General features: G+C 39.9%; 1 protein-coding gene across 3 annotated transcripts in view; it reads right to left on the minus strand.

The window, feature by feature from the left end:
• PEPD (peptidase D) overlaps positions 1–27618 on the minus strand; it is a 146091-nt gene that overhangs the window by 25998 nt on the left and 92475 nt on the right. For all 3 annotated transcript variants that reach the window (XM_075715239.1, XM_075715241.1, XM_075715240.1), the window contains one exon: positions 12483–12631. In XM_075715239.1, the coding sequence (XP_075571354.1) occupies positions 12483–12631 (149 nt within the window). The remainder of the gene's footprint in view (positions 1–12482; positions 12632–27618) is intronic.

Below are 27618 nucleotides of genomic sequence, written 5' to 3' on the forward strand. Positions count from 1 at the left end.
TGTGGTTGTAATGTGACAATGATTAAACCACAAATGATTTAGCAGGGTTTTTTTGTTGTTGTAGGGTGGCGTTTTTTTGCCAGCACAGATGTCACAATCTTACTAAAAAAAAATTAGTATGGCAAGGTTGTAGTAACTTCTCCCCAAATTGTGCTAAGGTTAAGTTACATTTAATTTCTGAGTGTCCACAGACAAGGGCAAAAGGCCCGATGTCCCCTGGCAGTGCCACTGAAACGCAGACATAACACGCAATCCCTGTCCTGCCAGCAAACCACTGGAACAGATTAAAATCTGCCAACACACAGTGACCATATTAGACATAAAACAATAGGTCCTTAAAAATTCCAATCAAACCCAGTTTAAAAAAACAAACCAAAATATAATTTAAATACTAAAACCAATTATTTCTTTCCTCTTCACTTGGGTGTTAGAGAATAATTTGTTGTATTTCTGATTTTCATGATTTCCTTTTGGCCCACTAGGTGAATACTCAGTAGTTGCTCAGTTTTCGAGCTTGGTTTTTTGTAGCACCGTTGCAGGTAAGGCAATTCTGCAACAGGGTGAGGAATCAGAGCGAGAAACCAAAATGCTGTACTCAAACACTGACAATGTTTGGGCAACAGTGAAGCTGTTCAAAGCTTCATATACTGTGCAGACAACTACCTGTAAGCCTCACAGAGTCAGCATTAGATGGCTATACGGATGCCTAATTCAGGGATGCAATTTTAGGCTGTATTTTACAGTGGTGGCATGGCTGCAGCTGGCTACCATACGTTGAGAAGAGCCTGTTAACTTTCCCATCCTAAAAAAGGTGATGGGAACTATACCGAGTCTGCTGCAGTGTCAGATACCTGCAGTACTGACTGCAGGGATTACTAGACTTCAGCCTGCTCTGTGCCATGAGCCCCAGTGCCACAGCTCCAAAGCAGGAGGGCCTCCTTCAAAAACCATCCCTCGATCCCCCAGTAAGATGCATCTCCCTGGCATGAGCGGGAGTTACCGAAGGGTAACAGAGATGACTCCCCATCACCTCTGAAATTCGGACCTCTTCTTCAAAAGGCTGAATAGCATTGTGCTATTCAGCTGTATTGCGTTATTTCTTTTGCATCAGTATCACATTAGTTTTCGTGGTAAACCCATCCTCCCCATTACAAACCCTGCATATGATGGTCTGTAACACGTCAGAGGCAAGATCAAGATAACAGCCTGCCATGCTGAAACCTTAAGAAAGGCAATTTGAATAGATGCAGATGTGGAGCAAGAGGAGGGATTTCTTCTGTGTCTGGAAAGATATAGCATTGGGACCAAGCAGCGCTGGCAGACACTATGAATTTTACTGCACGTTCCTCCCAAGTAGGTGTACGCTGAAAAGAAAAGAAAAAAAGATTGGTGGAAGGAGGGAAGAGCTTGGAAGGAGTGATTGCGGTGTGGAAACTTATCAATATTTGAAGCTTAGAAAAGACTGTTTAGATAAGATTCAGGGCAAACAGCATAATCTATGTCTAGCAGGTTTGCACTCTGACAGCTACAGCTGATGCAGTGTCAAGATCGAAGGACTCATGAACTTTGTACTTCAACTCAAATTACAATGTAGAACGAGCGCATTTCCTGAATACCGAACTGGGAGAAAATCCATGCACATCAGACAATGTAAAAGCTGGTTATTTCCCCCAAAGTCACTGTTAAAATCAGAATTGTACAATGTTACAATATTACGACCTGTTACAATTAAGAAAAAAGGATTTTTTTTTTTTTTTTTTTTTTTTTTTTAAAAATAGCCTTAAACCAAAAACCATTCACCAGAGGAAGGCTAAAGAACTGCAGCCACTTCAGGCTCTAAGTCTGTAAAGACTTCTAAATATATTTGCTCTGTACAAGCAGCACCTTTGAAGAACCACTGCAAGTAGCGGTAAAACCCACATGTGCAGCTGGGCTGGAAAGCTGCAGGTTTGCCCCCAAACCGCGGCAGCTCCGGCAGACACTCCCCCCAGAAGGGCTGCTCAGAGACCTGCACACAAGAGGGACTTCAGGGCAGAAAGGCCCAACTGTTTTAAAGTGCCTGGTTTTATACACTTGGAAATAACTCAGTGTTATTTTAGTCTTCCTAATGTTGCACTGGTCACTGTATGCATGGGTCAGCTCCTGTGCGTTAGTCACAAGCGGGGAAGAGCAGCTCCCAGAAGGTTTGCAGTGAGACTTGCAGTCTGAAATCTTGCATTTCAACAGATCGCTGCTTGCACAGAGGGACTGGAGAATCTGCTGAATTTGAGAGAAGATATACTGCCTTTTTCTTTCACCTCTTGCCATAGGTTACTGCTATTCTGGGCAAGGTTATGTTATGTGTCCAACAGTGAGATCTCCAGTAATCAATGACACCGGTTTTATTTAATAATTTCCTGCAAGAATCAAGGATGGCAACTTGCTTGTCAGCATTGTCTGTGCATCCTTCAGCTTTTATTTCCTAAGTGGTGACTGATGTTTTAACCATTTATACTGACAAAAGCAGAATTAACTTACCACAGAAAGCTATACTACCTTTTCTGGGTCAATCTCAGAGAGCTGATGTTCAATGGGAAACTTATTTATGAACTTTAAATGCTAGCAAGAAGAATACAGCCAACCCCGTTCAGTAAAGAAGAGAGAGAGCAGACTACAAATAGCTTTTTAAAACATATATTGACAAGATTTACTTTCCAATCTGTCTTTAACACAGTAACACATTCTTAACTGCAAGGCGGGGAAAAATAATACTGCAGTGTCGTTCAGCAGGATTTGTGAGTATCAAGTACTGGTTACAACATGCCCTGAAAGCATTTGTTCTTCAGAGGAATTGGTATAAAATCTTCAACTTCTGGCGTTAATGTTTTATTTCTGAGAACAATTGTTTTGCTTCAGGTATTACAGCAGATTAATAATGATCAGCAGCACTTTGCCTAAAATATGACAATCTGAGTGGCAATGATTCATATGGGCATTTTGAAATTACACAAACTTAAAATAGATTGTGCTCTCACACCCTGCCCTGTTGTGCTATTGTCAAAAGGTCCAGTTTACAGTCCGATTTCTTTCTAAAAATTCACCAAAATTAGCACAACAGACAAGTGTGCCCGCATGGTGTTCTACTAAGTACAGCTCTGGACTACATAAAATAAAACTCAAATGACTCGCATGCAAAAAATGCCCACTGCATGTGAATGAGAACCTTGTACTTTACTTGGAAGGAATAAATGTTAACGACAGTTACAATTATTTTCCTTAGGTATAATAAATTTTAATCCTAGTTGAATACAGTGAGAATTACTCTAAAGCAGTATTAAAAATAGTAGCAAACAAAAATAAATCCAAATTCTAAAGAAGTTACAGAACTGTCATGGACAAAAAGTAGTAGTAATCTGTGAAGCTGCAAATTTTGAATTTGCATATGTTTCTAAGCACAACTCTGCTCAACTTAGTAACAGAAACAACTGCCAGTAATACAATCTGCTATGTCAAACATCCTAGCTATCAGTTTCCAGTTAAACAGTTCTTTAATTAATTTGGGTTATTCTAATCCCTGGTCTTAGTACTATCCTACCTGAGCTAAATTCTCCACTATTCTTTTTTGTTAGAGCCATGTTATTAGAACATAGAATAGGGAATCATACTGCTACTTTGAATTCAAATCACAGCATTTTCTGTTGCATAAAATAGGTTATTAATGAAACCGGTACTTGTTCACTGAACCTACCTCCTCTTGATAGTCTCACTGAAAGAACTGTGCCTCAGTACTTAGATACTGAAATGTCTTCAAGAGTATGCACCATCCACAGTTTACATTCTGCTGTACAAAAATACAGACCATTCACCCTCTGAAGTCCCTGGGCTTATATCTACCTCCATGAGCTTTACTACTTGAATCCTTAAGCAGCAGGCGAACAGGGAAGAGGCAAAACACTGGAAAATAAAGCGGCTGCTTTGGTTTGTCCTTTTAATTCACAACATTCCTTGGAAGGATGTACATGGGGAAACTAGCTAAGGTGGGCCCTTCCATTGCAAAGTGGTTAGGAAGCTACACCAATGAATGAAAACTGAAGAAATCAGGAGAAAGGCACAAAACGTGGGCATAGGTTTTCACACAGCAGCTCAACAATTGTGCAGTTACAGCTGCCCAGAAGACAAAGATCAAGACGAGGTGGGATTAACTTTGTTTAGCATCCTGCACATACAAATACACAAGGCTTTTTTTGGTCCTCTGCCACCAAGGGGAAACCAGAAAGAGGAGTGGCCAACACTCAAACTCTAGGCACGGCTGCAGCAGCAACCTAAATAGCAACATGCTGAGCCTGGTTTTAAGGTTGTGTACGGCAGGTGGCACACCATGGAGTTGTCATGTTTCATCCTAGTGAAGTCCCAAGGACCTTTTCTCCTGGTCATTAGAGGAAGGCCTCAGAGTTAGACCTACAGAAGGGTCTAATGCCTTTCTCTGAATCACTCTGCACCTCACACAGTTTGGCCTTAAATCTACTGAACATGAGAAAGAAATAACAGAATGGAAGGGTTACTGCTAACTTGAGTGAAATGCCTTCAGACACCTATTCACAACTGCAAAATGCAAGACTCGACCTGGTGAGGCAGCTAGAGCAGGGACAGAGGAGGGACCATCAGCTATAGAGAACTTTCTGTAGTCCAAGCCAGATAGCTGCTGGCCTGCGCTCACTGGGTATTTGCTCCAACATTCTCCCCTTGGTCTCTTTACCTCAAAAGACCTTAGTCTGTTGGGAACTACTTACTTCTTTGCATTTATTCAGCACCTACAGCCACTCCTAGTTGGCTCTAAGGATCAGCTGATAATTACATTATTAATAAGGGGATGTTTTACTTGCTTGACACATGGGTTTATTTCTTTGCCTGAAATGTTCTTGCCTGTACTTGGTTTTGAAGTGTACTTGACTGTACTTTCTTGCTCAAAGATTATACAGCAAGCCTGGCATCAATGAAATCTGCAATGGCTGATCTTTGATCCTGGAAGAAAGGATTGAAGAGCTTAAAGACCCCATGACTTTATGTGAAATCTGCGTTCTTGGAAAGCTATAAACAAGCAAGGAATCTTCCAGCCCTAATATGGAGAAACCTCCATCTTCCGTTATCAGAGATGTTAGTCCTGGGACAGAGATTTCTTTCAAGACGTTCCTCAACAGCATTTATCAGAAAAGCAAAGCCTGAAAGCCAGAGGCAAAATGATATTCGCTCTCTTGGATAGTAAAATGCAGGACTTGGGGATATGCATATACCCCTGAGATGAACTCCAACTTGAAAAAATGCAGAGATACAAGTCCTACAGGGAGACCCTATAGTAATGTTAGCGTCCTGAGGAGGAAAGCTTTCACACTGCACATAAACTGACTTGGTAACAACAACTTCTGTGCATATTTGGAACTATTTTTTATTTTTCATTTTATTCAAACAAACAAACATCAATCAGCAAATATTCCCAGCTGCATAGCTAATGTCTGAATGCAATTTCAGTTCAATGGGGACGTTGGATATACAAGCTTTTTAAATCATATAAATGTAGAGATAGGGAATTGAGTGGCTGCCAACCTGGCCTTACTCAACTGTTCCTTGGGAGCAGTTTGCTAGACAAAGAGATCTTTTTTTAAAAACTGGAATTTAGGACAATAGACCTTACTGATTGAGGTGTTTTAATTCTTTCTCCCCCTCTCCCCAAATACTAACGTGTATAACTTAGAGATTGAAAACAGTTTTTTTCTGTTCATTTTTTTAAACATACACAAGCTTTGCAGTAGTACCAGGAACGCTAAGCACAACAAGCTCCCTTCCTTCCCCTTCTCCTGTGACTTTCCATTACTCCACAGAGAAGATAGGGAGGAATGTTCAGAGGTCCCAGTGTGCAATTGCAAAGGGATGAAAATGGAAAGTATGTGATTGCTCCAATATTTAGCTCATTAATCTTAAAGACCGTGTTTATGATCTAGTGCATTAATTCAAAATAGCTTTAATTGCAAAGCTTGAAGATAAGCATACTTTCTTTTTCTTTCTTCTCAACACAGTAGCAGATTTAATATATTTGAGAAACTCCAATGTTTCTATAAATAGAAACCGTATATAGAAACTTTCTATATGTAGAAACCATACTGTCCTCGTCAACTAGGAATTAAACGTATAGAACTCTGTTAATATTCTCTAAATGCTCAAGATAATAATCCAAATAATAAATAGCAGAAATCACTCAAGAGGCAGGACATGGTATAAATACACAGTCATTTGCTAAAGAATAAAAAAGAAGCTACTCCACAGTAACTTCCCAAACTCTATCGGACTCGTATGTATCGCTGACAGTAAAGCATCTATATGAGAACAGAGTGATACTCAAAGCTAGCTTAAGTATGAATGTGCTTCATACGCAGAAACTGAAGCACATATCACTATCTGTTGGCTTGCAAAGTACTACCTCTCCTGTTAAGAACTAGAGTTGAGCACACAGGCATTGATTCTCATCAACATCTCTTTTTCTTACATCACTGACATTTTCATTTGCACGTTTCAGAACAAATTTAGAGTCATGGAGCGATTCAGGTTAGGAGGGATGCCAGGAGGATACCTGGTCCAAACCCTGGCTCAGAGTAGGGCTAACTTCAAAGCCAGATGACTTTTCTTCAACAAGTTGTTTTCTAGACGTTTCAGAGAGGGACTTTCAGCAAAACCAATTATTTTACACATTTCTTCAAATAGATTTATATTAATGACAAAGAGCAAACAATACTGGTCTCCCAGGTGCAACTTACGACAAATGATGGTTAACAAAGCTATTACATTGACATTGGATCTAACTTATGCGACCGGGATAAAGAATGAAGTGAGACAGGATTTGGGAACAACGCACATGTGCCCTTTCAAGTTCTTCAGATCTTTTCACTATCAACAAACATGTCAAACTTGCTCACAAAAGGGTCTAATCTACCCCTGCAGTTCAGGCTTTCAATTGCTACCATGATGGTTGTCCACTGGAGGTACCACAGACACTAGAGTTGAGACCTCACACCCCACCATTAACCACTACACTGTATAGCCTTATGCCTACTGATGTTGTGCTACACAACACTTTTTCTTCCTCCACAATTTGCTTTTTTAAGCCTGGGCAATTACACAGGTGAGGGAGAGCTACACTAAAAGCAGTATTTTTATGGTTACAGCATCAAGGACTCCAGACTTAGGCAGTATCAATTAATGCTGTCTGTGCAAGCTTTGCTTGGACCCTCGGTTCTGATATGTTAGTTCCAGTCCTTTAGTTACATGACCATCTACTCCTTTAGATGGGCTTTCAACAGCAGCAAGGCCTTTTTGATGATGCTGCCTTTTTCAGTCCTACAATAAAACTTTTAAAACGTTTTGGAGATTTTTCAGTGACGCTCACCAGAGGAATAGACCCAGTGCTACATTTTGTAATGCAGGCAGCTGGCTAGAAGACCAGAAGACCTGATGCAAGCAAAACTGCAACATCCATTCATGTGTTACTACAGACAGGAGAATTCACATGGAGGAGAGCCTCAGAAGTACCTCAGCCCAGTGGAAAAGCTTCCATCAGACCAACCAAAGCTTCCTACTAACCAAAAGATGCAAATCCACAGGAAGCCCCAAGTTCATTTAGTTCTAGGGCTACCTTATTTCCAGAAGACTCTAGCTCCAAGACAAGCGCAGCTCCTGCTAGACCACTGGAGATACCCGTTCCTCACATAACTCCTCTTCCATCTGTTGCAAAAGCTGAAAGTGTGCAGGAAAAGAAACAAGAGACTTCACAAAAAAAGCAAGCATGGCAAGCGCACCTGAATGTTGCCACCATTCTTGCCTCAGACTCCCAGCAGGATGCTAGGCAACTTGCTTCAAACACAATTTTTAATTTTTATTTATTTATTTTATGTTTGTTCATTAATGATTTTCTTTCATTTTACCAGTGTCTGGCTTGACAATCTGGAGTCTAATCTGCAGAAAGGCTGGGCACTCACAGCTGTAACAGAGGTCAGAACAGCTGACGTTTGAGCAAGAGTAATGTTCAACTCCCTTAAAAAAAATCTCAAGCCTGATGAATTTCACTCTTGGAATCCCAAATGAGTCACTAGCTTTTACACTAGCTTCTCTAGCCTGTCTGCCACTGCCTGCAGAAGGGGGAACTGCTGCACACTTTCACATCACTAAGATGAAGTGCAAGCAAACTTACTGCCTCCCAAGCACGTGTGTACTGTTATGATGAACACTCTGAGAAAAACTGGTGAGGATGTTAATAATTTTGGATTCAGAGCAGGTTTTGAACACTAGACAATAAACAGCTCTGGGCCACGCATGGAACAAAAGGTTAAAATAAATTACTGAATAGCTGCTCATTAGTTCAGTTTTTTCTGTTATATGCATTTCATGAAGATAGCAGAGGAAGAAACAATGGATCTATCTACAAGAAGATTTTCATTCCAATCCTCCTTGGAGGTGAAATCTCTTGGTTGTCCCCACTTACTGTGTTTTGGTTTACACAGTGGAGTTTTGAAGTGCATGAGCTGAATTCATTTCAGATGAAAGTAAACTGGGAGATGTGCTCCAGGGGTGCACTTAATGTGCCCCAACCAATTTAATAAATCTAATGAGATTAAAAAACAACGCAGAAGTGAGACAAATTAGGACACTAACTTCTGGAATACTCTGACTCTGGAATATTTAGCTTTACAGTTTCACTCTTTTTTAACAATTCTTTTTATGTAGAATATCTATGTAAAGACAAATTGTTTCTCAAATCACTGTTCTGAGTAAGAAGCAAATGATGCCTTCAAAGTGAATGGAAGTGTCAATATTCTGCACATCCGCCCCCGTATTTTAGTTCTGTGGAAGAGCAAATTTAACCCAGATGGACTTGACGCATTAAGAATATCCCCTAAGTAGAAATGCAACATTCCTTTCTGACATTTTGGATAATGAGCCTGACTTTGTAGGAAAGAGACAATTATCCCACTGCCACGCAAGCATGCCTTTTTGACTCTTTCACTTCAGCGACAAGCATCGCTGTCTTCATATATGAGATCCATGTTCAGTAGTTTCAAAATTGCTGCTTATGCAAGACTGAATATGTCCTTCTCCCTGTTTATTTTAAACAGATTTGGTTCGTGGCAGGAGTTGTGACGACTGCACTGAACTTGGGCTATAATCCCACAGAGAGCGTTTCTTAACTTTCAGAATATATTATTTGGCTTGCAGAAGGAATTCTGTTCTTTCACTTGGAAGGTAGGGAGACCCGTATATGTGATTTGAGCTGTTTGCATGTTTGGACCATGCACAGGAAGTAGTCAGATGAATGCTCTTCTACAATAACATACAATGTTTTGGAGTATTTAAAATTATGACAACTGTTTGTATATAGAAATATAAAAAAAAAGTATTAAGAGGTCTATTATCTCTCAGAAAGTAACTTCACTCAAGAGTCAATTAGGTTCGCATGAGAGCCAAATTAAAAAAAAAAAAAAATGCAAATCTCTGAACAACACACATCTATATAAAACATTTAAGGTTGCTAGCAAATGTGTGTCCTTCCATAAAATAGTTATGTAACCCAGTATTTGGTTAGTGACTCTCCCTAAAGTACTTGCTCCCTATCTTGCAATGAGAATGAGAAAGACTCTGGGAATCATTAACCTTCTGAAGACAACAACTAGATGTCCCGTGTGACCCTTTGCCACAAGGCATAATGAGGGCCCCAATTCTGCAGCTGGAGAGAAATACCATTTTCTACAGTTGCTGACTCTGCTGCATACACTCTTTCTGCGCAGCCTGCCCCATGTATGGTTACTGCCATGTGAGACAAGTCACTTGACTGTCTTTGATCTTAGGAAGGCTGGGAAATGAAGACAAACAAAAACAATAGCAAAATTAACAAGGGCTCCATAATTCAGAAAATCTGACTAAAACATGATGGGGCTGTGTTTTACATTTAGTGCCTCTAAACCCACTAGCTTTTCTGCCTCCTTTTTCGGAGACCTGAAGTATTAACTTTCCGTCAGACAGGGAGAAGAGACACTTGAGAGTTGAATTCGCATCATCCCTTCCGGCTCCCCCAGAAGCAGATCCTGGTGTTTTAGTCAATGAGCTAACAAATTAGGTTTGTTCAATGAGACGAAGGAGGCTGCAGCCTCTCCCACAGAAACAGCTTTCTCTGGGCAGCAGTAACAATACGTGCAGTTTGCATCCACCCTTCGAGAGGCTCTGGGGTTTCTCAGAGGCCTGAAACGTCTGTGACACTAACTATGCTATGAAGGTCAGTGTTCCTATTTCTTCTTTTTCTTCAGCGGAATATTAGCCTTCCAGGAGATCCAATGCCACTTTCAGCTAGCAGTCCAAGACTACATGACATGGCAGTTCTTCTGTCTGTCTCAATGTTCAATTAAAACAGCTAGCCAAAACATTTTAAAGGAATTTGGTGGAAGGTACAAAGCAGATACATTTCCTTAAAAGGATTTATGAAAGCTTGTTACAGAAATGTCTTATCTCCTATGTCCCCTTTAGTGTGACTGGAAACAAAATAACGAAGTAACTATTTGAATAATATCTGATTTTTAAAATTATTTAAAGTTGTATATAAAAGAGGACCTCTCTCTAATCCAACTCATCATTTCATTTTGAACCGTCTTTAGAACATTATAAATTCATTTCAGACATTGTAAATACTTTTCTGCCAACTACCTATTTTAAGTGTTTCATACCAATTTCAGTAGTAAAGAGTCTTTGGCCTTTGGTGCGTTTTTGAGAGTTCACCAGAGGAAATTGTAACAACATTATCAGATCTTTTGCATCAGCGGACAGATGGGTTAAAAGCTGCAAAAGGACTAGGGTACAAGCCATACAAGCCTAAAAAGCAGACTTTTCCAGACGGTGAAAATTTTTGCACATTGCAGGAGTCTACCCAGATCTGTAATTCAACAGAGTACAAAAAGTCCAGGTTGCATCTCACTACACACAGGTACCAGATGAACCAAACCAATGAACCGGTCCACAGAACATGTGCTTAACCTACATTGTGTAGCCAGAAAATTCACAATTACTGGTCTCATAAAGAGCATAAGTGCATTTGCACCATTCTTCTAAACAGGCAAGACAACTGAAGCACAGTGAGAACAGAAAGTTGTCCCATCTTCTGCCAAACATTAAGAATAATTTCTCTGTCTATGAATCTCAAACTCCCAAGGCTAGTAAAGGATCCTTGCAACTAATTTTCAGAAATACTTAACTTAGCATGTCCTTATTTTCTGACACTGTAAATAAAGTGTTAAGTAAACTGAGGAATCCTCTACACCATCCTGAGTACAGCATCATATTAGATCTCAAGTTCTGAAGATAGTCCGCAACTTATTAGCATGAAATACTGCCAAAAACGTTACATGAAATTAAAGGTGGCACTGAAATGCAAACTATGAAGAGGAACACGAAGAAGATTCTGCAGGAGAGAAACAGCGGATGACGGAGAATACACACTGTTATTAAAAAGGCAAAATATCTAGTCTCATTTTGCAGATAAGCTTCAATTGTTATTGCTCCCTTCCCAGCTGCTCAAATGAACAGTGCTGCTGCTGCCAGCTTGTATAACAGGAAAATTACGGATGTTCTGACTGGCAATCCAGAAAGTCCATGCACTCAAGGCCTAATGATTGAAAGCTAATATGGTAAATTTAAAGGATAAGTGTGCTTTGTGCATTAAGTACATTTTTCTCAAAACTGTTCTACTAGTAATACTGAGAAATGCTGAAGTACCTTCACCAGAGAAATACTCAAAATCACAGCAGCAGTTAGCTTTAAAAGCATTTATTGGCTGCCCTGAAAACAGAATTGAAGAAAAATAAGATTTTCTTCAAGCCAGGCAGTTGTTTCAGCTATGAAATTGTATACTTGATGAATTAGTTTGCCTGCAATTTAAACACAGACAGTGAAGTACCCAATAGCCAGTGCTTTCTAAAGCTTTTTAAGGCTAATTGAGTATCCTTCCCGAAGATGCACACTCCATCCTCTTTTTCAGCAGAGGATTTCTATTGAGCTTACATGCAAAATACAGAAATTGCTTGAAACAAACCGAAGCACAACACATATCTTCGCTCAAACTCTGACTTCAGTCTTTGGCATACGCTTCCTGAAAAGATGGCTGCCAGTGTAAACACACACCAGAGTAACAACTGTCACCACGAGATTAAAGGAATTAAAAAAAAAAAAAAGTGGAAGATTAAAATACCTTTTTAATCTTATTAATAATTGTTTATGTGTTATTTCTTTAAAAGTGTTGTATGGACAATGTTGTGTGTCCTACCCCTATCCTCCATTAGGAGCTGTTTAAACATGGAAATTAATTTTGTCATCTTGTTCTTTTCCAGCACTTTCTAAAATCCAAACATAATTGTCTTGACAGCCTGAATGCTGCCATCAAGCTTGTCAATTCCTGCTGACATGTACCAATCTGTTACCTGGCTTGACTGCTTTCATTACAGCCCGCGATGACTTCAGCACGGCTTCATAGATAGCCCTCTGGTCAGGAGTGAATTTTCCATTTGCAGGGAAGGTGCAGGTGATGTCGGAGCTATAGCAGTAATACTCTCCTCCCATATCGAACAGGCTAAAAAGGAAGCGGGGGGGGGGAAGAAATTAAAATTTAATTCCAAAGAAATAGAACAGAAGACATTTCTCTTGCTCTGCACTTAAAAGTCATCTGCATTTTGGTAGTTGGCCATATAATCACCACTTGAATGCTGTTTCTAAGTAAAATGAGACGACAGTCCCTTGGAATCTCCTAGCAGAAGGGTATCTGCATTACATATGGTTTAAATGGACACCCTTACAGGCTGCACTGGTCCTGAATGGAAACACTGAGAGAACGCATGAAGGAAGACAAAAAGTACGTGAGGAATCCACTTCAAGCTCTTCAGTTCCAGTTTCTAGGGCCTCTTCTGAGAAGAAAAAGCATGTCCTTTTTTTCTTTCCTGAGAAATGCTAGCACCACGTAAAGGGTCTAACCTCAAAACTTAACAGAGAAATGTTAAATTATGGCCTTTTGTATCTAGGTGTCAAAACACAACTAATGGTTTAAATAAAATGTCCCCAATAAAGGTTGACTGCCACTGCTCACAATATAAACTTTCCTTTAAGACAAACTTGCCTAACAGGGATTAAAGAAACAAGGATTATGGGAAGATCCAACCAGAAAACAACATTTAGTACAGTTTTCTGCATCAGAGGTAGAAGAAAAAAAAGAATATTAAGTACTTTCTTTTATGGGGACAAAAAAACTGTTTCACCCCTTGAGAAGCATATTTATTCTATACATGAATCAGTAATTCACCACTGATTGCTCAGCTGCCAGAAGTCAACCTACAAGAATAGCAAATGGGTCTCTACACCCTTGTGAGAACCAGGTTAGACATTTGCTATACCATGCTTTTTGAGTCTACCTGATAAGGTACTGCACTGGTTTCAGCGGGGTCAAAAAAATCAGCAAATAACCATTTGGACCAAACAATACTTGAGCAAATAACACCCCTAGTTCATCATGTATTGATTACAAGAAGGCACATTTTACATGTAAGACTTTGGTCTTGACACATAGTATTTGTGTGACCTCATTTCTAAGGTAACAAATCAGAGTTGAAATCTGCTAATTTAAGTCTTCTTCCAACCACCTCAAACAACTGTATGAGACTCTTATCATCATAACAAATATAATTTTCCTTCATTGTGTTTGAAAACCTTGGAGTGTTCTTCCTCTTGCTTCTGCTTCACAGCAGCGTCAGTCAAACAACAGGAGCAGAAGGAAGGATGCTCCACTGGGGCACCCTCTCTGCCATCGAGTCCTAATTACATCAGTAATTAGGAAAACCGTGCAGCATAACTCTGTCCCCAGCCAACATACATGATTAGGTAAAGATAAATATAAGCTACCACAAAAAGGGCTACAGCACAGCTGTAAATGTTCACCATTTCCAACATAACTGCCACTGAAAGCAATGGACTATAAGTAAACGAAGTCAATCATGATAAAGCAAAATAATATTTCAGCAGGGCTGGACTCTTTTTGCTGCATTGCATACACACATACTCATGAAGATTTAGTCCAAGAAATTTTAAAATCCGCCCTACAATTTCCTCCGTGAACAAATCTTTGCACTGAGTGCAAGCCCGGCTGAAGTCATCGCCAGCCTCCCCAAACTGGGCAAGGTTCACCTGCAGAGATACTTGCAGGACTGGAACTTCAGGAACAAACCCAATGGTTTACAGATGCAGAACTGCACAAGGCTTAAAGCTACAGGAGCAAACTCCTTAGGAGATTGCTGCAGAGAGAACTGCAAAGTTATGTATGTACATGCAGAGCTAATACAAACACTATATACATTCACCTAAATATGAAATACAGTATGTTAAAACAGAAAGTTGCTAACTGAAAAAAGATACACAATAGACAGCAAATGTCAGACCCACAGGGTAAAAAAACCCCGTGATTTGACAGCAACATAGCAACTGTAAACCAGCCCAGCCAAACCTCAAAATCAGAAACCCCATCAACACTGCCTAAGTTTTGATTTTATGGTTGGATTTATTATGGATTTACTTCTAAAAATAACTAATGATACACACAGAAAAATCTAAGGATACAGAAAACTAGTTGCAGCAACTAAGAATCACGTAAGAAGCTGCTACATTCTCTAATGTGCCAACAAAACACTGATTTTGGATTACTTATAAATCTTTCAACCTATCCCAGACTGAACCCTTTCAAAATCACAAACCAAATTTCATGGTGCTTTGTGGGATTTTCAGCAGTTTTGTGGCCTAATTCTGTTGCATTTAGAAGTGTAAGTGCATGGTGACAGTAAAGCTGTAACCAACAACTTCCAAACTCCCTGTCCATGTCTACTGGAAGTTGCTATGCTTTCCATATTTTACCGGGAGAGTAGTTATTCTGAACTTACTACAGGCAAAATTTTAGCTATGTCTTTAAGCTTACAATTATCAGCGTTTTCTCAAACCCATTCATCACTCGGTGGTTGTTAAGTAGTTTTTCGAGTTACTGGAGCACTGAGTAATGGAAAAAAAATATCACAAAGCTGATGGTACACCAAAACAAGGCTCACAAGCTAGGAAGCACCATTTGTTCAGGTTTCTTGGCTTCCAGACAAGAGGAGACATGAGGGAAGATGATCTTTCAAATTCCACCTCAGAGCACAACACACCATCCAGCCTGTATGCTTCAGTGAAAAAGCATCCAAACCAAACTGTACATCTGGGAGATATTTTGGCTCTTATTGGGAATTCTCTTCCATTTAACTTCAGTTGGGAACATATCCATTAGTTAAAATGTTGCCCAAGACATGGAAATAGCCCAAATATTGTAGTTATCCTGAGGAAATAATGGCAGCCTGAGAAGATCCCAGTTTCATATCTTTGCTTGCCAGGCAAAATAAGTGGTGAAGCACATTTAAGTTCAATAAAATGCATGTGAGCTACTATCTTCTCCTGTTGACTAACTGGAAAAGTTTCTAAAAGCAGGTTCTTTAAATCCTGGTTCCTTAGAAAAAATACATTTATTTTACCCTGAAATTAGATGGTTAATTCTAGTAAACTGCCTGTAAAAGAGATATTATTAATGCATTTTAGTACGTTCTTGCATGTACAAAATTACCTGCCTGATAATGCAGTCTTACAAGGGTCACGTACAGAAACAACTACTTAATTATTTGGACTAAACAAATCTAAACAAATTAAATGCACAAATGAAAATAGGCATTACAGGCATCTTGATACACGGCTTACCTTTGAAGAACTATTTAATGTAGAGTAACATATGCAATAATATAACAAAGTATCTACAAACTATTAATTTATCTAAAAGGGAAATATGTGCTACACGTCTAGCAGACTGTATATGTTGTCTATTACAAAACTTAATTGCGAATTCAGTTTTCTGTTGAATGAAGAAAAATTTCATTCCAGAACAAGCCTTTCCCCACTCTTTTTTCAGGAAGGATGCAGTTGTTAATTGCCGATTTCAATGAATGCAGGGGTGATGTGTCCGAGTTGTCAGGTTTCTGAGGCGCCTGGGATGGGAAGGCGGCCAGAGAAGGAGTGTCGCTGATCACAGGGAGGCGTGTGGTTGTATGTCAGAGTGCTCACTGATTTAGCTTGAAGCTGATGAAGTCTTTTATTGCACAGCTCAATCTCTTTCAAACCTTCCGAGAGAGAAGCTAATCTTGCTTTGCATCACTTTGTTGGGAGCAAAAGCAACGAAAACCTACCTGGCTTTCACACCTTTTCAGGGTGAAAAGTGCATGGTGTATAAAGCAGATTTAACAGGCAGAAGACCTGAGCACTCTCTAAAAAATTCCATGTTAGTGTTTCAATTTGTTCTCTGGAATTAATAAGAAGCTATACTGCAAGTAAAACACGCATAGCAAAAATATTCTAAACTCCCTGGAAACATGGGCATAGCTCTCCTAAGGGAGGCCTCAGTTCTGTGTACATATATAATCTTTCCCCCTAAACATATTGCAAAATACTGTAAACATTATTAACTAAAACTGAACAATGCGAGCTATGAAAAAAATCAGATACCTGTCAGTTGCTCTACTGACAGAATGACTTGCTTACCTATCATTAATACAATGTTAGCCAACAGCATCAAAAAAAAAAGTTGCCTTCTGCATCTGTTTTAGAAGTCACCTTCAAAAATGACTAAGAGCATGTCATTCCTTTCACAGGGAAAAGGTCTGACACCACAACTTAAAATTATTTTGTACATAGGACAGGATCAAGTCTGCAAGAAGCAGAACCACGTGCCGCATGCCACAGCCTTGCAGAAAGGATCGGCTGGATGTGACCCTCCTTACAGGAGCTTCTTAGCCCGTCCCCAGCAGGCCCTGGTGCTGCTGGCAGCAGCCCTTCCGCATCCAGCCGAACTGGGGTGCTGCTCCCTGTGCAGGAACCCAGGACGGGAGTTTGGAGATGTCAAGTCCTGTTGATTTTAAAGTGAATACAGGCTTGTAAGTCAGTACTGTAACTGAAACGCTACACAACATGATCCACAAAAGCTCTTTTCCCCTCCCATCCCTCTGAAACAATACGGATGAGTAAGACATGGCCGTGTTACTTTCACAGAATACTGGCACCACAAAACGCATATTTATAATTACATTTTTGGCTTTCAAGCAAGGAAAAATAATACGCATTTTGATACAGCTTTCTTAACCTCTGACTGTGAAGCATCACAAAACGCTTTGCGTAACACTTTAGATTTGAAAACTGTGGACTATAAATGGCTTCATAAAGTCACTGTATAGCGTATTTTTAAAAATGAAGCATCATCTTCCTCTAAGCATGTGTTTTACTTTTATAGGCTTGCTGACACTTTTATTGCCAAATAATTTGAAACTGCCAGGCAATGAAGCAAATGATGGCCAATATCACAATGGGAAGCAATACTTTATTTGGGATATCTGAGCCATGTGTATGAATAGTTGTGATCCAACCACCAGCCCAACCCAAAGACAAGCTCTCGCAGGCATTTCTCGGGAAGCCTACAGCTACTCCCACGAGCTAACACGTAAAGCTGTCACCTTCCTGCTCTACAGATCTGCTTGGTGTGTACGCTCAGAACTGGATCTCCTCATGATACTTATAAAAACAAATAATTCTTCTGCAGTTGTTAACACCGCAGAGCGATGACTGCAGTGAAACCCAGCTGGACTTCCTCCTGGCACAACGCACTCCAGCACGGGGTTGTACTGAGTGTCACCCGCCTGCAACACACATCCTCCCTGGCTTCTGTTCTCAGGACAAAATCCTCCCTTCCCCCGAGTGGGTTTGCAAGACTAGCAATTAGAAAACTGATATCGCTGCATCTTACCGTGCCCTCCTCATACCTCAGGTTAAAGGTAAACAGGTATGAATACTGATGCACTTTACTCAGTGGCGTTTACTGAGGTTTTAGGGTTTTGAGCCATTATTAGCCAACATACCTATGAGCAGCCACACAGATGAACTGGTGCCAGCCCAGTCCTAGGACAACAGGAATAAAGGTACACACAACCTTTTCCTCTTGTTATTGCAATAAGAGCAAGTCATCCCCAGCTGGAGATTTTATTCTGTGTGATCTCGCCATACTCTGCTCCAAGTTCACAGAGAGCACTCCGTGCTTTAGACTTCATGCAGCAATTAAATCTTGAAGTATTCATGCACTAACAAAATCCAACCATTTGTTTGGTTAAACACTTCTAAGGCAATTTCAAGCTTAAGGGAACTAGGTATCAGCATCTCTGTGAGATACGTCTTCAGAAGTGTGCCAAGTGATTTGGAAATAGGGTGGTTTAATAGCAGACCACAAGAATGAATTATAGTAAATGATATCAGAAATAGGAAAATGGAGAGTTGTGACACACATTTTTTTCATCCACTTGTATCCTGACTAGCCAAGAGTTATCAATTTATAAAGCAACACTGAGTAAGATAACATCGCAAACCCCAACAGAGAACTGGAACAGTATAGGGTGAGGTACTACCATGCTCAGGAAGGTTTTTTGGAAGAGGTGCCCTGCTGTGACCAGCTTCCATCTGACATGCTACAGAGAGAGCTTGTACTGGCTCTGACCTGAAGCCAGGCTTGGCTCGCTGATTTAAGGCCAGCTTTTTGTTGTCAGCACCCCTGGAGTCTACAGTAACCTTAGAAAAATGCTCGAGAATATTTTTTGTGTAGGAAATGGGGTTCTGGGTATTCACAAGAAAACATCGGGCTTTTTGTTTAAGACTTGTGTTCAAAAGAAGATCCTGTAGCCCACACAGGCAATGCAATTACAGAGATACAAAACAGCTACATGACTATTCTTCATCTAGCTCTGATTTACATGACCATGTAGCCCTATATTTTTTGAGTTTGTCCTTAATGGTGTCTTTTCATCTCATCTTCCTTCTCCATAACTTTACCATCTTTGCTCCTTTTGTAGCACTGTCTCACTAAAGGTTTTCCCAGACTATTACAGCTAATAGGTTCGTCTCAACCTTCTCTCACAGAAGATGACAAGATATGCCACTAAGTTTTGCTCAGATAGGAACACTGTGGAAACAACAAAAAAAAAAACCCATCTGTCTACATTAAATTTTTAAGGAGAGAGTACTTCATGCCTGTACCTCTACAATGCCAACTACCGAGTCCTTCAGCGGCTACAGCAGAAATATACAGAAGTTTGGGCTGGCTGTATTTAAAAAAAAACCAAACAACAAAACCCAACAACAAACAAACAACAGAAAAAGAAACAAACAAAAAAAGAGAGCAACCAAACAAAAAAAACCTCCAGGTGTTCATGCCCTGCACTGCCCAGGGTTTCCTCTCGCTGTAACAGCCACAGCCACTGGCTCCCAGAAGCAGGGCAGCAGCACGATGCAGAGATGAGCGGCAGTAGGTGGGTGTGCCCCGCTCTGCCCTGCGGTCCCAGGGAAGGTGTGCCTCTGCTTTGCTGCTCCATCCCTACTGCCGAGAAAAAATGGTTTCCTCAACCAACAAGTGTGTGGGAGCGTCCTCTCTCACAATAATTTCAGCCAAGCAGAACTTCAGATCCATTTACCTCACAGGATATGAAATCTGCATCTGACGGAATTCACTGAATGAGCTGGACTAAGAGTTGGTTCAGTAAACACCCACTTATTCTAGTAAGATTTTATGTGCTATTTTCACACACAGGTTGAGGAGGAGTCCCCTGCTTACAGTATTTATCTCTTGAAGAAATCTAAGACAACAGCCTTCAGCTTCTGCATTAAATAAACCAATTTCCATGATCAAGTACCGTCCCTCTTCCACCCCATGTAGTTTGCATTAATGCCTTATTAAAAATGTTGTTTGCCAGAGCAAAGAGCCAAAAAATTTTTGATTAGCTTGTTCACAGCTAAATTTGCCCAAGTGCCATCTCCAAGTGTTTCTGCTAAGCAGAGGGATGTCTCTAAAACAGAAGTGCTGCATACAAGTAAAGAACTGGGAACACCAAGCTAGTATTGCTGGGTTAGGAGAAGGAGGCGGCAGCAATGGAGGCTTCGCACGATGCAGAAGGTAAAGTGTCAGTACTGCCTACTTAACACCTCTGCTAGAGCCATGCAGGCAATGTGCCAGAGATCAGGGAAAGTCTCAGGTAAAGTTCTGACAAAAGGATTACCTGTTTGACTTGTCTTTTTGCTGAACGGGTGATTTTTTTTCTGGCTTTATTATCCTAATTATTATCCATTTTTAATTGGCATACTTAATAAGCAACAGTGCTCTCTTTAGCAGAGACAATTCTTTGCTGAAAAGTCAACCAAACAGAGATGGCGGCAAACCCAAAGTCTTGGCCAGTTTCCATCCGTTAGGAGCCTCCCCATTGGAAAGGCGGTATCTGGGGCATTCACTGCTCCGGCTGACTTGCTCAAACAAGGAGCAGGGATGTCAGAGCTGCAGGGAAGAGAAGGGAACGTGCAAGGAGAAACCTGTATTGGCAGCTGAGTACTTCCCAATCAAATCGAGAAGAGCAAACCTCATTAGCTTCTCACCAGAATGTGAGATACCAGCACCAATACAGCTATGTTTTCAAGTTACTAGAATTCTGCAGCTATCTAAAACAGTCCATTTCTAGATGTCTACTGAGAAGTGGAAGGTACCTACTAAAGGTGAATTGTAGAAGTTTGATACTTCTCATGCGGGTCCCCATTCTTGGGTGCTAACATTTGGACTTAAGAGCCTTAGCTTTCAGCAGCTGTTTTCGGAGACTGACCTGTGTTCCCTAGCCTGGACAACCAACCACCAAAGATCAGAGGAGTAGGTGAAGTGTCAGACCTTTACTTATTTTTATTGTAAATACCATCAAGTTTTCATATGTGTGTATGTCTGTGCTCACACACACGTGTGTCCGTGTAAGTGAAAGGTTAATGCTTCCAATTTTTTTCCATGATGAAAACCAGGCCAGTGTCCAATGGTATATGTTCTCTAGTTTTTTAGACATCCTATAGTTGTTCTTGGGGTTGTTCAAGCAACCTCCAAATTATCAGTTCTCAAATGGAATCCACCAGACAGGGGTTTCAGAGTATTCTACAGAAGACAACAAAAACACAAGACAGTTGCCAGCCTTCCCATGGACAGGTCCAAATGTTCAAGCCAAGTGTGCAGCAATGAAGGCAGCAGCTAGTATTTCAGAAAAGGAGGCTGCTCATGCGCTAGCCAAGCATGCTATCTGGCCAGTAAGAACACTTTTTTTCCTATTTGGAAAAAAACACCTACTCTTCATGGCAGCACCTTGAGCTGAAAGTACAGTACTGCAATGTACAACTGAAATTGGAAATATTCTTGCCTTAAAGACCTAAATTGGTTCACCCTAGGTGTGGAGCAGGATTACACTAGGACGACTCCTCCTGAGGCCCCAGCTCTGCAAGACTGTGCCTCCACCATAGGGTAACAAGTGGTTCTTTGAAGAGACACAAGAGAAGACCCAAGAACTGCAGTGAACAGAGGGACTGGGAATTACATCTGGTTCAGGGGGGATACGCAAAAGGTGCATTGGAGACATAACTGTACCTTCCCTCTGAGCCATACAATGGTTTAAAATTGTATTTTGAACTACACAATTGAATTCCCCACACCAAGACTTTGCTACTGAAATCCATCCAAGATAAGCAATATTGTACTACTACTACTAGGAGTACTAACATACTTTGTGTGCATCTGTATTAACAAAGACAACCATAAAAAAGGATTACACTACACATTTATAAATGACCAATATTGTATCAACAGCTATTAAAAAAATACTAGGTTTTACCCTGCTTGTTTTAGTTATAGAGATGAACAACCTAGTCAAATCAGTCCAACAGCAGCCAAAGTAACTTCACACTCTCAGGTTTTTTCAGACTACGCTGGGAATGCTAATCTAAAACTATGACAGATAAAAGTCATTTAGAGGTGAAAATTAAAAAGACATTTCATTTACACTATAATGTATGGAAAGCATAAAATTAAAAGGCAGACCATAACACAGCACTTAAAGGAAAGCTAAAATTTGTTACAGTAAACACGCTAATAATACTCAGCGACCTCTGCTTTGGCTAAAAGGCTTATACATTTCTAACAGTAGGCAATCTCATAGCCTGAATTAACCAGTACTAACAGAACACATATTCAATTAGAGCAAAATTATTGTTAATTCTAGCAAATATATTTTTCTATTTTTAATCAAATTCAATTTTTCTAGATTAGCATAAAATTAATATACTCTATAGGTACAACAAAAGGAAAAAATACCTACACTTGATGAAAATAGTAAATATTAATCAAGCCAGAGGAATCAAGCCAAAGGAATTATTTCAGAAATGGATAGCCAGTTGATTTTGCAATCAACCAGTAAGTAGTACCAATGTACTTTGTATTATTATTAGAAACAAACCCATAACTAACAACAAGTTGTTTCAAAACTGCAGACTGAAAGGTTAAAGCTAACCATAATTTTTGCATATTATTACAGCACCAAACTTCAAAATGCATAAAAAATGCATGAGGCCAAATGAAAATACTAGTCTCACCCACATAAAATAGTTGAGCATTTACATCTGACACATTAATATCCTGGGATCTTAAAAGCAGTGCTTTCAAGAAGTAATAAATACAGTATTTTGTTCCGTAGGATAAACTGTTTTAATAGCAGACAATGAAGTACTTGGGGTGGAAAAGGGAGAACTTCTATTATCTGATGCAAAAAACTTGGTCAGTTCCTGCTTTTTAATGCAACATTGCCCCCACCTGGACAAATTAATTTTGGTTTATAGGTTGCAATTTGATAAAACTTGATAAAACACAGTGTAAATTCCCCCCCCCCAAAAAACGAGTGTGGAAAAGAATCACAGCAAACTGCTATCATCTTTTGTAGTACACTTTTTTTCAAGCTCACCTAAGTCTTTTAGTTGACTTACTGAAAGTCTTCTCAATATTTTCCTGAAATAAACTGATAGCCGCTCAGTACTCAGAAAAAGTTCTTTTATATTATACACTTACTCATTCCTGAAGAAAAAGGGAATAGCACATTTTCTACAAATAATACTGTATAATTTTAAGATAAATTTTCTGATACAGTTTCAATGCAATATGTATACTGCATATGCATATTGTGTGTATATATAAAAGATAAACACACATAGCTTATACAGAAAATGACAAATCTTTTGACTGTAGAAAACCATATATTATGCTTTTAGATCAAAGAACTAAAATTAGCAAACTTCTGTTTTACCTAACAGAAGGCCTAGCCTTTATGAATAACCATGAACAACTGAATCTGACCAGTTCCTGCAATAAGCAACTTTTTTTTGCAGCATTCTTCACACACCTTGGAGTGACCAACAACTCCGGGAACTCTGAAAACTGTCCTACGTCCCTTTTGAGTAATTAAAAAATAAAAAACCCTGAAAACTTAGCATCTTCCCTCTCTGTTTCATCCAGAACACCTTTTGCAACTACCGGTACCTGCAGTCAAGAAAAATTCCCTATGATGAACAAAGCTTCTGAAATGACAAGAGGAGGAGCACTAGAAGTTAAATAGGATCTTTTGACAGCACCAGAAGTTGTAATAATAAAAAAATTTATTAAAAGGTACATACAAGTGCCAAATGGAAGGAAACAAACCCCAGTTTCATACAACTTGAGTGGCATGCACATTATACACATAAAGGCAGTGCCCTGGAAGGATGCTGTGCCTTTGCTCTGGCAAGTACAAAACATGGGACAGTCATCATCTCCTTCCAGAGAGCATTTATTTTAGTGCCCCCTGGTGTCAATATTATTCTGATGCCTTAAATTTGCATTAGGATATTAAGGAAACAAATGGGAATAAAAATATTCCTCAGAGTTTAATTATTCTGTCTTCTTGCAACACTAGATTGCTTTCCATATCCCCAAGTCTATTATTTGGCTAAGCAAATAACAATACCTGTTAATATAGCCAAGACATATTTAAAACATTTAACACAGATGCATTATGCTGATTGTACTTTTATGACAGGATGCATTTGATTTTGTGACACTAACAAACCTTCCCTAGTGCTTCAATTCTGGTACCTGAATGCAATAAAAACATTTGCAGGTAAAACTCATTTTACTGTCGTCACCAGCAGGTCGTGGGAACAGCAGCGAGCTTTTACAGCAGGTAGCGTCCTGCTTCACCAAGGGCACTGAACTCTTCCCAACGCTTTCATTGAAATCAGTAAGCTTAAGTCTGAGAATGTTAAAACCAAGTCAAACAAAATGAAAGACACCATCTGATGATCCAACCTGCTTCCATTTGAACTTCTAAAGTTAGTTTTATTTTATAAATAATAGATAGGCCTACTGTGAATACAAGGTTAATGGTCTCTCTCTGAGGTCTGCTGCACTTCTCAAGCAGTTGATGCTGTACTCCCCTTATTTATGTTTTCACCCAAGCCCTCTTAATAAATAACACTCTGGCCCTCACTCCAGGGAGGACTCGTATCCCCCATTAATTGCCTGTGCCGCATCGGGCCCCAGACCCACAAGTGGATGCATCAAAGTGCCCGTCATCCTCGAGGTGCGTGGAGCAGACACAGCACAGCCTCGGGGCTCCGCTGGCGAGGGCGCTCAGAGCGGGGACCTGCCCACGTGTGGGGAAAGGAGACCATGCCACGCACCCGGCAGACCTTTGTTAAAATTATGGCTTAGGAGGGTATTTCAAAATGTTAAAAATGCTGAGTGCTTCAGCAGAATAGACAATTATTTTCAGTATTTTGTAAAGCCAGAATGGACCAACTAACCTCCAAAAATGTCATCAAGTGCTTGAAGGTCAAGTGAACCTGCCAATAAAAGTTGCTCGCTAAGTGCTGAACTTTCACTGAGACACATCTGTCAGATGCCATAAAAAGACCAAGACCTGCAACTCGTGACACCTGCAGAAAACTATCTCAGGTAATAGCTGTATCTATTTCAGTGACATCTGGGGTCAGGCTTATTTTCTCACATTTCTATTATTTAAGTGTGAGCCTCATCATGAAGAATCAATCTTTATTTTAAGATCATAGAATCATTTTCTATTTGTCAAACATTGCAGGGACCCTGCTGATCAACTGCAATAAACCAATCAACTCCCGACGTGCCTTTGGTGCATGGCAATGCCAGGAATCCACAAAGGCAGGCTGCATGAACTGCTAGGCAGCAAATAGAATGCAATAAACTATCATTTTCCTGAATACCCTCTCAAAATCAAAATGTAACGTACACACTTCAGGTTCAGCACCTCCAATGGTTCCTACAACAAACCACTGAACCACAAAGGTGAGAAGAGACGTTTGCCTTGCCATAGGCTTCCTTTGCTGCGATCTATCTATTTTGATGGCCAGTTTTCTCCTTCCCCAACAGCCATGGTGCGGCTCCACGTTGCAGCACTGGTAGGGCAGGGGCAGAAGACAGAAGGAAGGAGCCAAGGTGATTTGCTTCCTTAATTTTTAAGAAAGCAGACGCTTTCATTTTTCAGAAGGCAGATGCTTATTTGTTGAGACCAACTCTTTTTGCAGAAACGCACTGGCTTTGACTGAACTTTTCACGGATGCTATTTCCCAGGGTCAAGTCATAACTTCCAGCCAAAGTCAGAGATCAATTTGAGGAGAGCTGAAACCAGAGGTTTCCATCTCCCATGAGGGCTCTCTATCCACTGAACCAATCTCTTTCCCCAGTGCAAACAAAAGCAAAATAGCTGCAAAAGGAGAGATCATGAGACACTTGCCCAGGAAGAACGAGTAATGCAGGGGATGCCATTTGATGGACAGGAGCCCCAGTGCTCATTTGCTCTTGATTTATGCCTAGGAGGGAGTCAGATCTCTGTTCCCTGAATTTATTTGGTTTGGGGATTTTTTTCTTCTTGAGTCGCAACTTTTAATTTCATTCTACTCCCCACCAAATTCTGTAAGACCTTTGGTTATCCAAACTGGACTGGGGCAGTTGGGAGGGTGGCTCAAAAACCCCTGTGAAATTTGGTTTGGTTACTTTCTGGCTCTGGCCTTGATGGAGGCCTCTCATGTACAAAGCAGGAGACTGCAAACTACAACAAGCACTTTTGCTTATAACTCCACTTTCCGTCTTACAAAATGTAGTTACATACTCACTACAGAAACAGCAGGTGTCTTGGCACACAACGAGTAATGCAACGCCTTGATACGATGCAGTAAACCTCAGTCTAGGGCTCAGTTTCAATCCAAGCTGTCACAGGTTTATGACAACAGAAGATCATCAGTATTTGTACATTAGCCTGGCCATACGTCATCAGTGCAGGCTATGATTTGCAACACTGAGTAGAAGATTTTATTTAAAGGTAATAACCAAGTGAAAGGGTCGAGTGCCTAGAATTGCGATTGACAAGGGTGCTCAGCCTACGCATTTATCTGCATGACCTTTCTGACCATGGAGACAGTAGACACTTGTTTAGGAAAAGTGTTTGGTTTAGACCGTATTGATCATACAATTTAAGTGTTCACCTCAAAAATGTTACAGTACATGAATTATTTATATAAAACACTGATTTGCTGTTACTGCAATATTTAACTTTTAATATCAATATCAGTTAAGTGCATGTATCTACTGAATACCTAAACTTCCCTAAAAATACTGATTTCCATGTCAATCATAATGCTTTGTGTTAGTTAGCTATTTTGGTTTTAATATTTAATAGACTGAAAATGACAGCCCTGATTAGCAACACAGTCCATATTAACAAGAAGCATCAGAAATTCTCTTTATAGTCCTTGTCTTGCACAGAGATCTTTTAGCGCAGAAGCTGTACCTGTAAAGATGTGGATTACGATGCAGTATCAGAGATGTAATTCCATACCAGTTTCTTACAGAAGCAATAAACCCATTTGATGTAGATTAATTTTCAAAAACGAACATCATAAAACCAGGCTGTTCTAAACCTGCCAGTTTTTGAAGGAGAAGTCAGAATAAGTCTTTAAAAAAAATTACAAATGCAATAGCATGAGTATTTTTGCCTATGATCTCCTGTTGATACCACCAAATCCTTGTAACTTACATTTTTAAAAGAGCAAACAATGCATGCACTTGAGTGTTTCCAAGAAGCAAGGCATTAGTCTTCCAAATGTATTTTTTCTAATATTCAGGTGCTTTGTTGACTTATTTACTGACACTGCACTGCACTGCTTTGTACATAAAAAAAACCTGAGCAGCACATTTCTGCAAAACTCATGAATGTTATTCATATCCACTAAATAACGTTAAGAAAAAGACATGAAATTCTACTGAATAATTCAATAAAAATCATACCAAGTACCCAATCTTCTGATTCTATTACATAGAAGTACAGGAATCATTAAACTAGAGTTATACCAAAATACTGGCAGAAGCAGAAATAACCCTTAAAACACTCCTACTACTTTGTCATCAGCAGTAAAGCCATTTTTTCCCTATGTTCAGGGCTTCCTAAGATTATCCAACAGAGGGCTCCCAGTAGCTATTAAAAAGCTTAATTGAGAGCCAAATATACGAACACTAACATATACATACAAATCAGCATACTGTCATTTTAATAACCTATTTTG

The sequence above is a fragment of the Pelecanus crispus genome, chromosome 8 (genome assembly GCF_030463565.1).
Source record: "Pelecanus crispus isolate bPelCri1 chromosome 8, bPelCri1.pri, whole genome shotgun sequence".
Classification (NCBI taxonomy): Eukaryota; Metazoa; Chordata; class Aves; order Pelecaniformes; family Pelecanidae; genus Pelecanus; species Pelecanus crispus.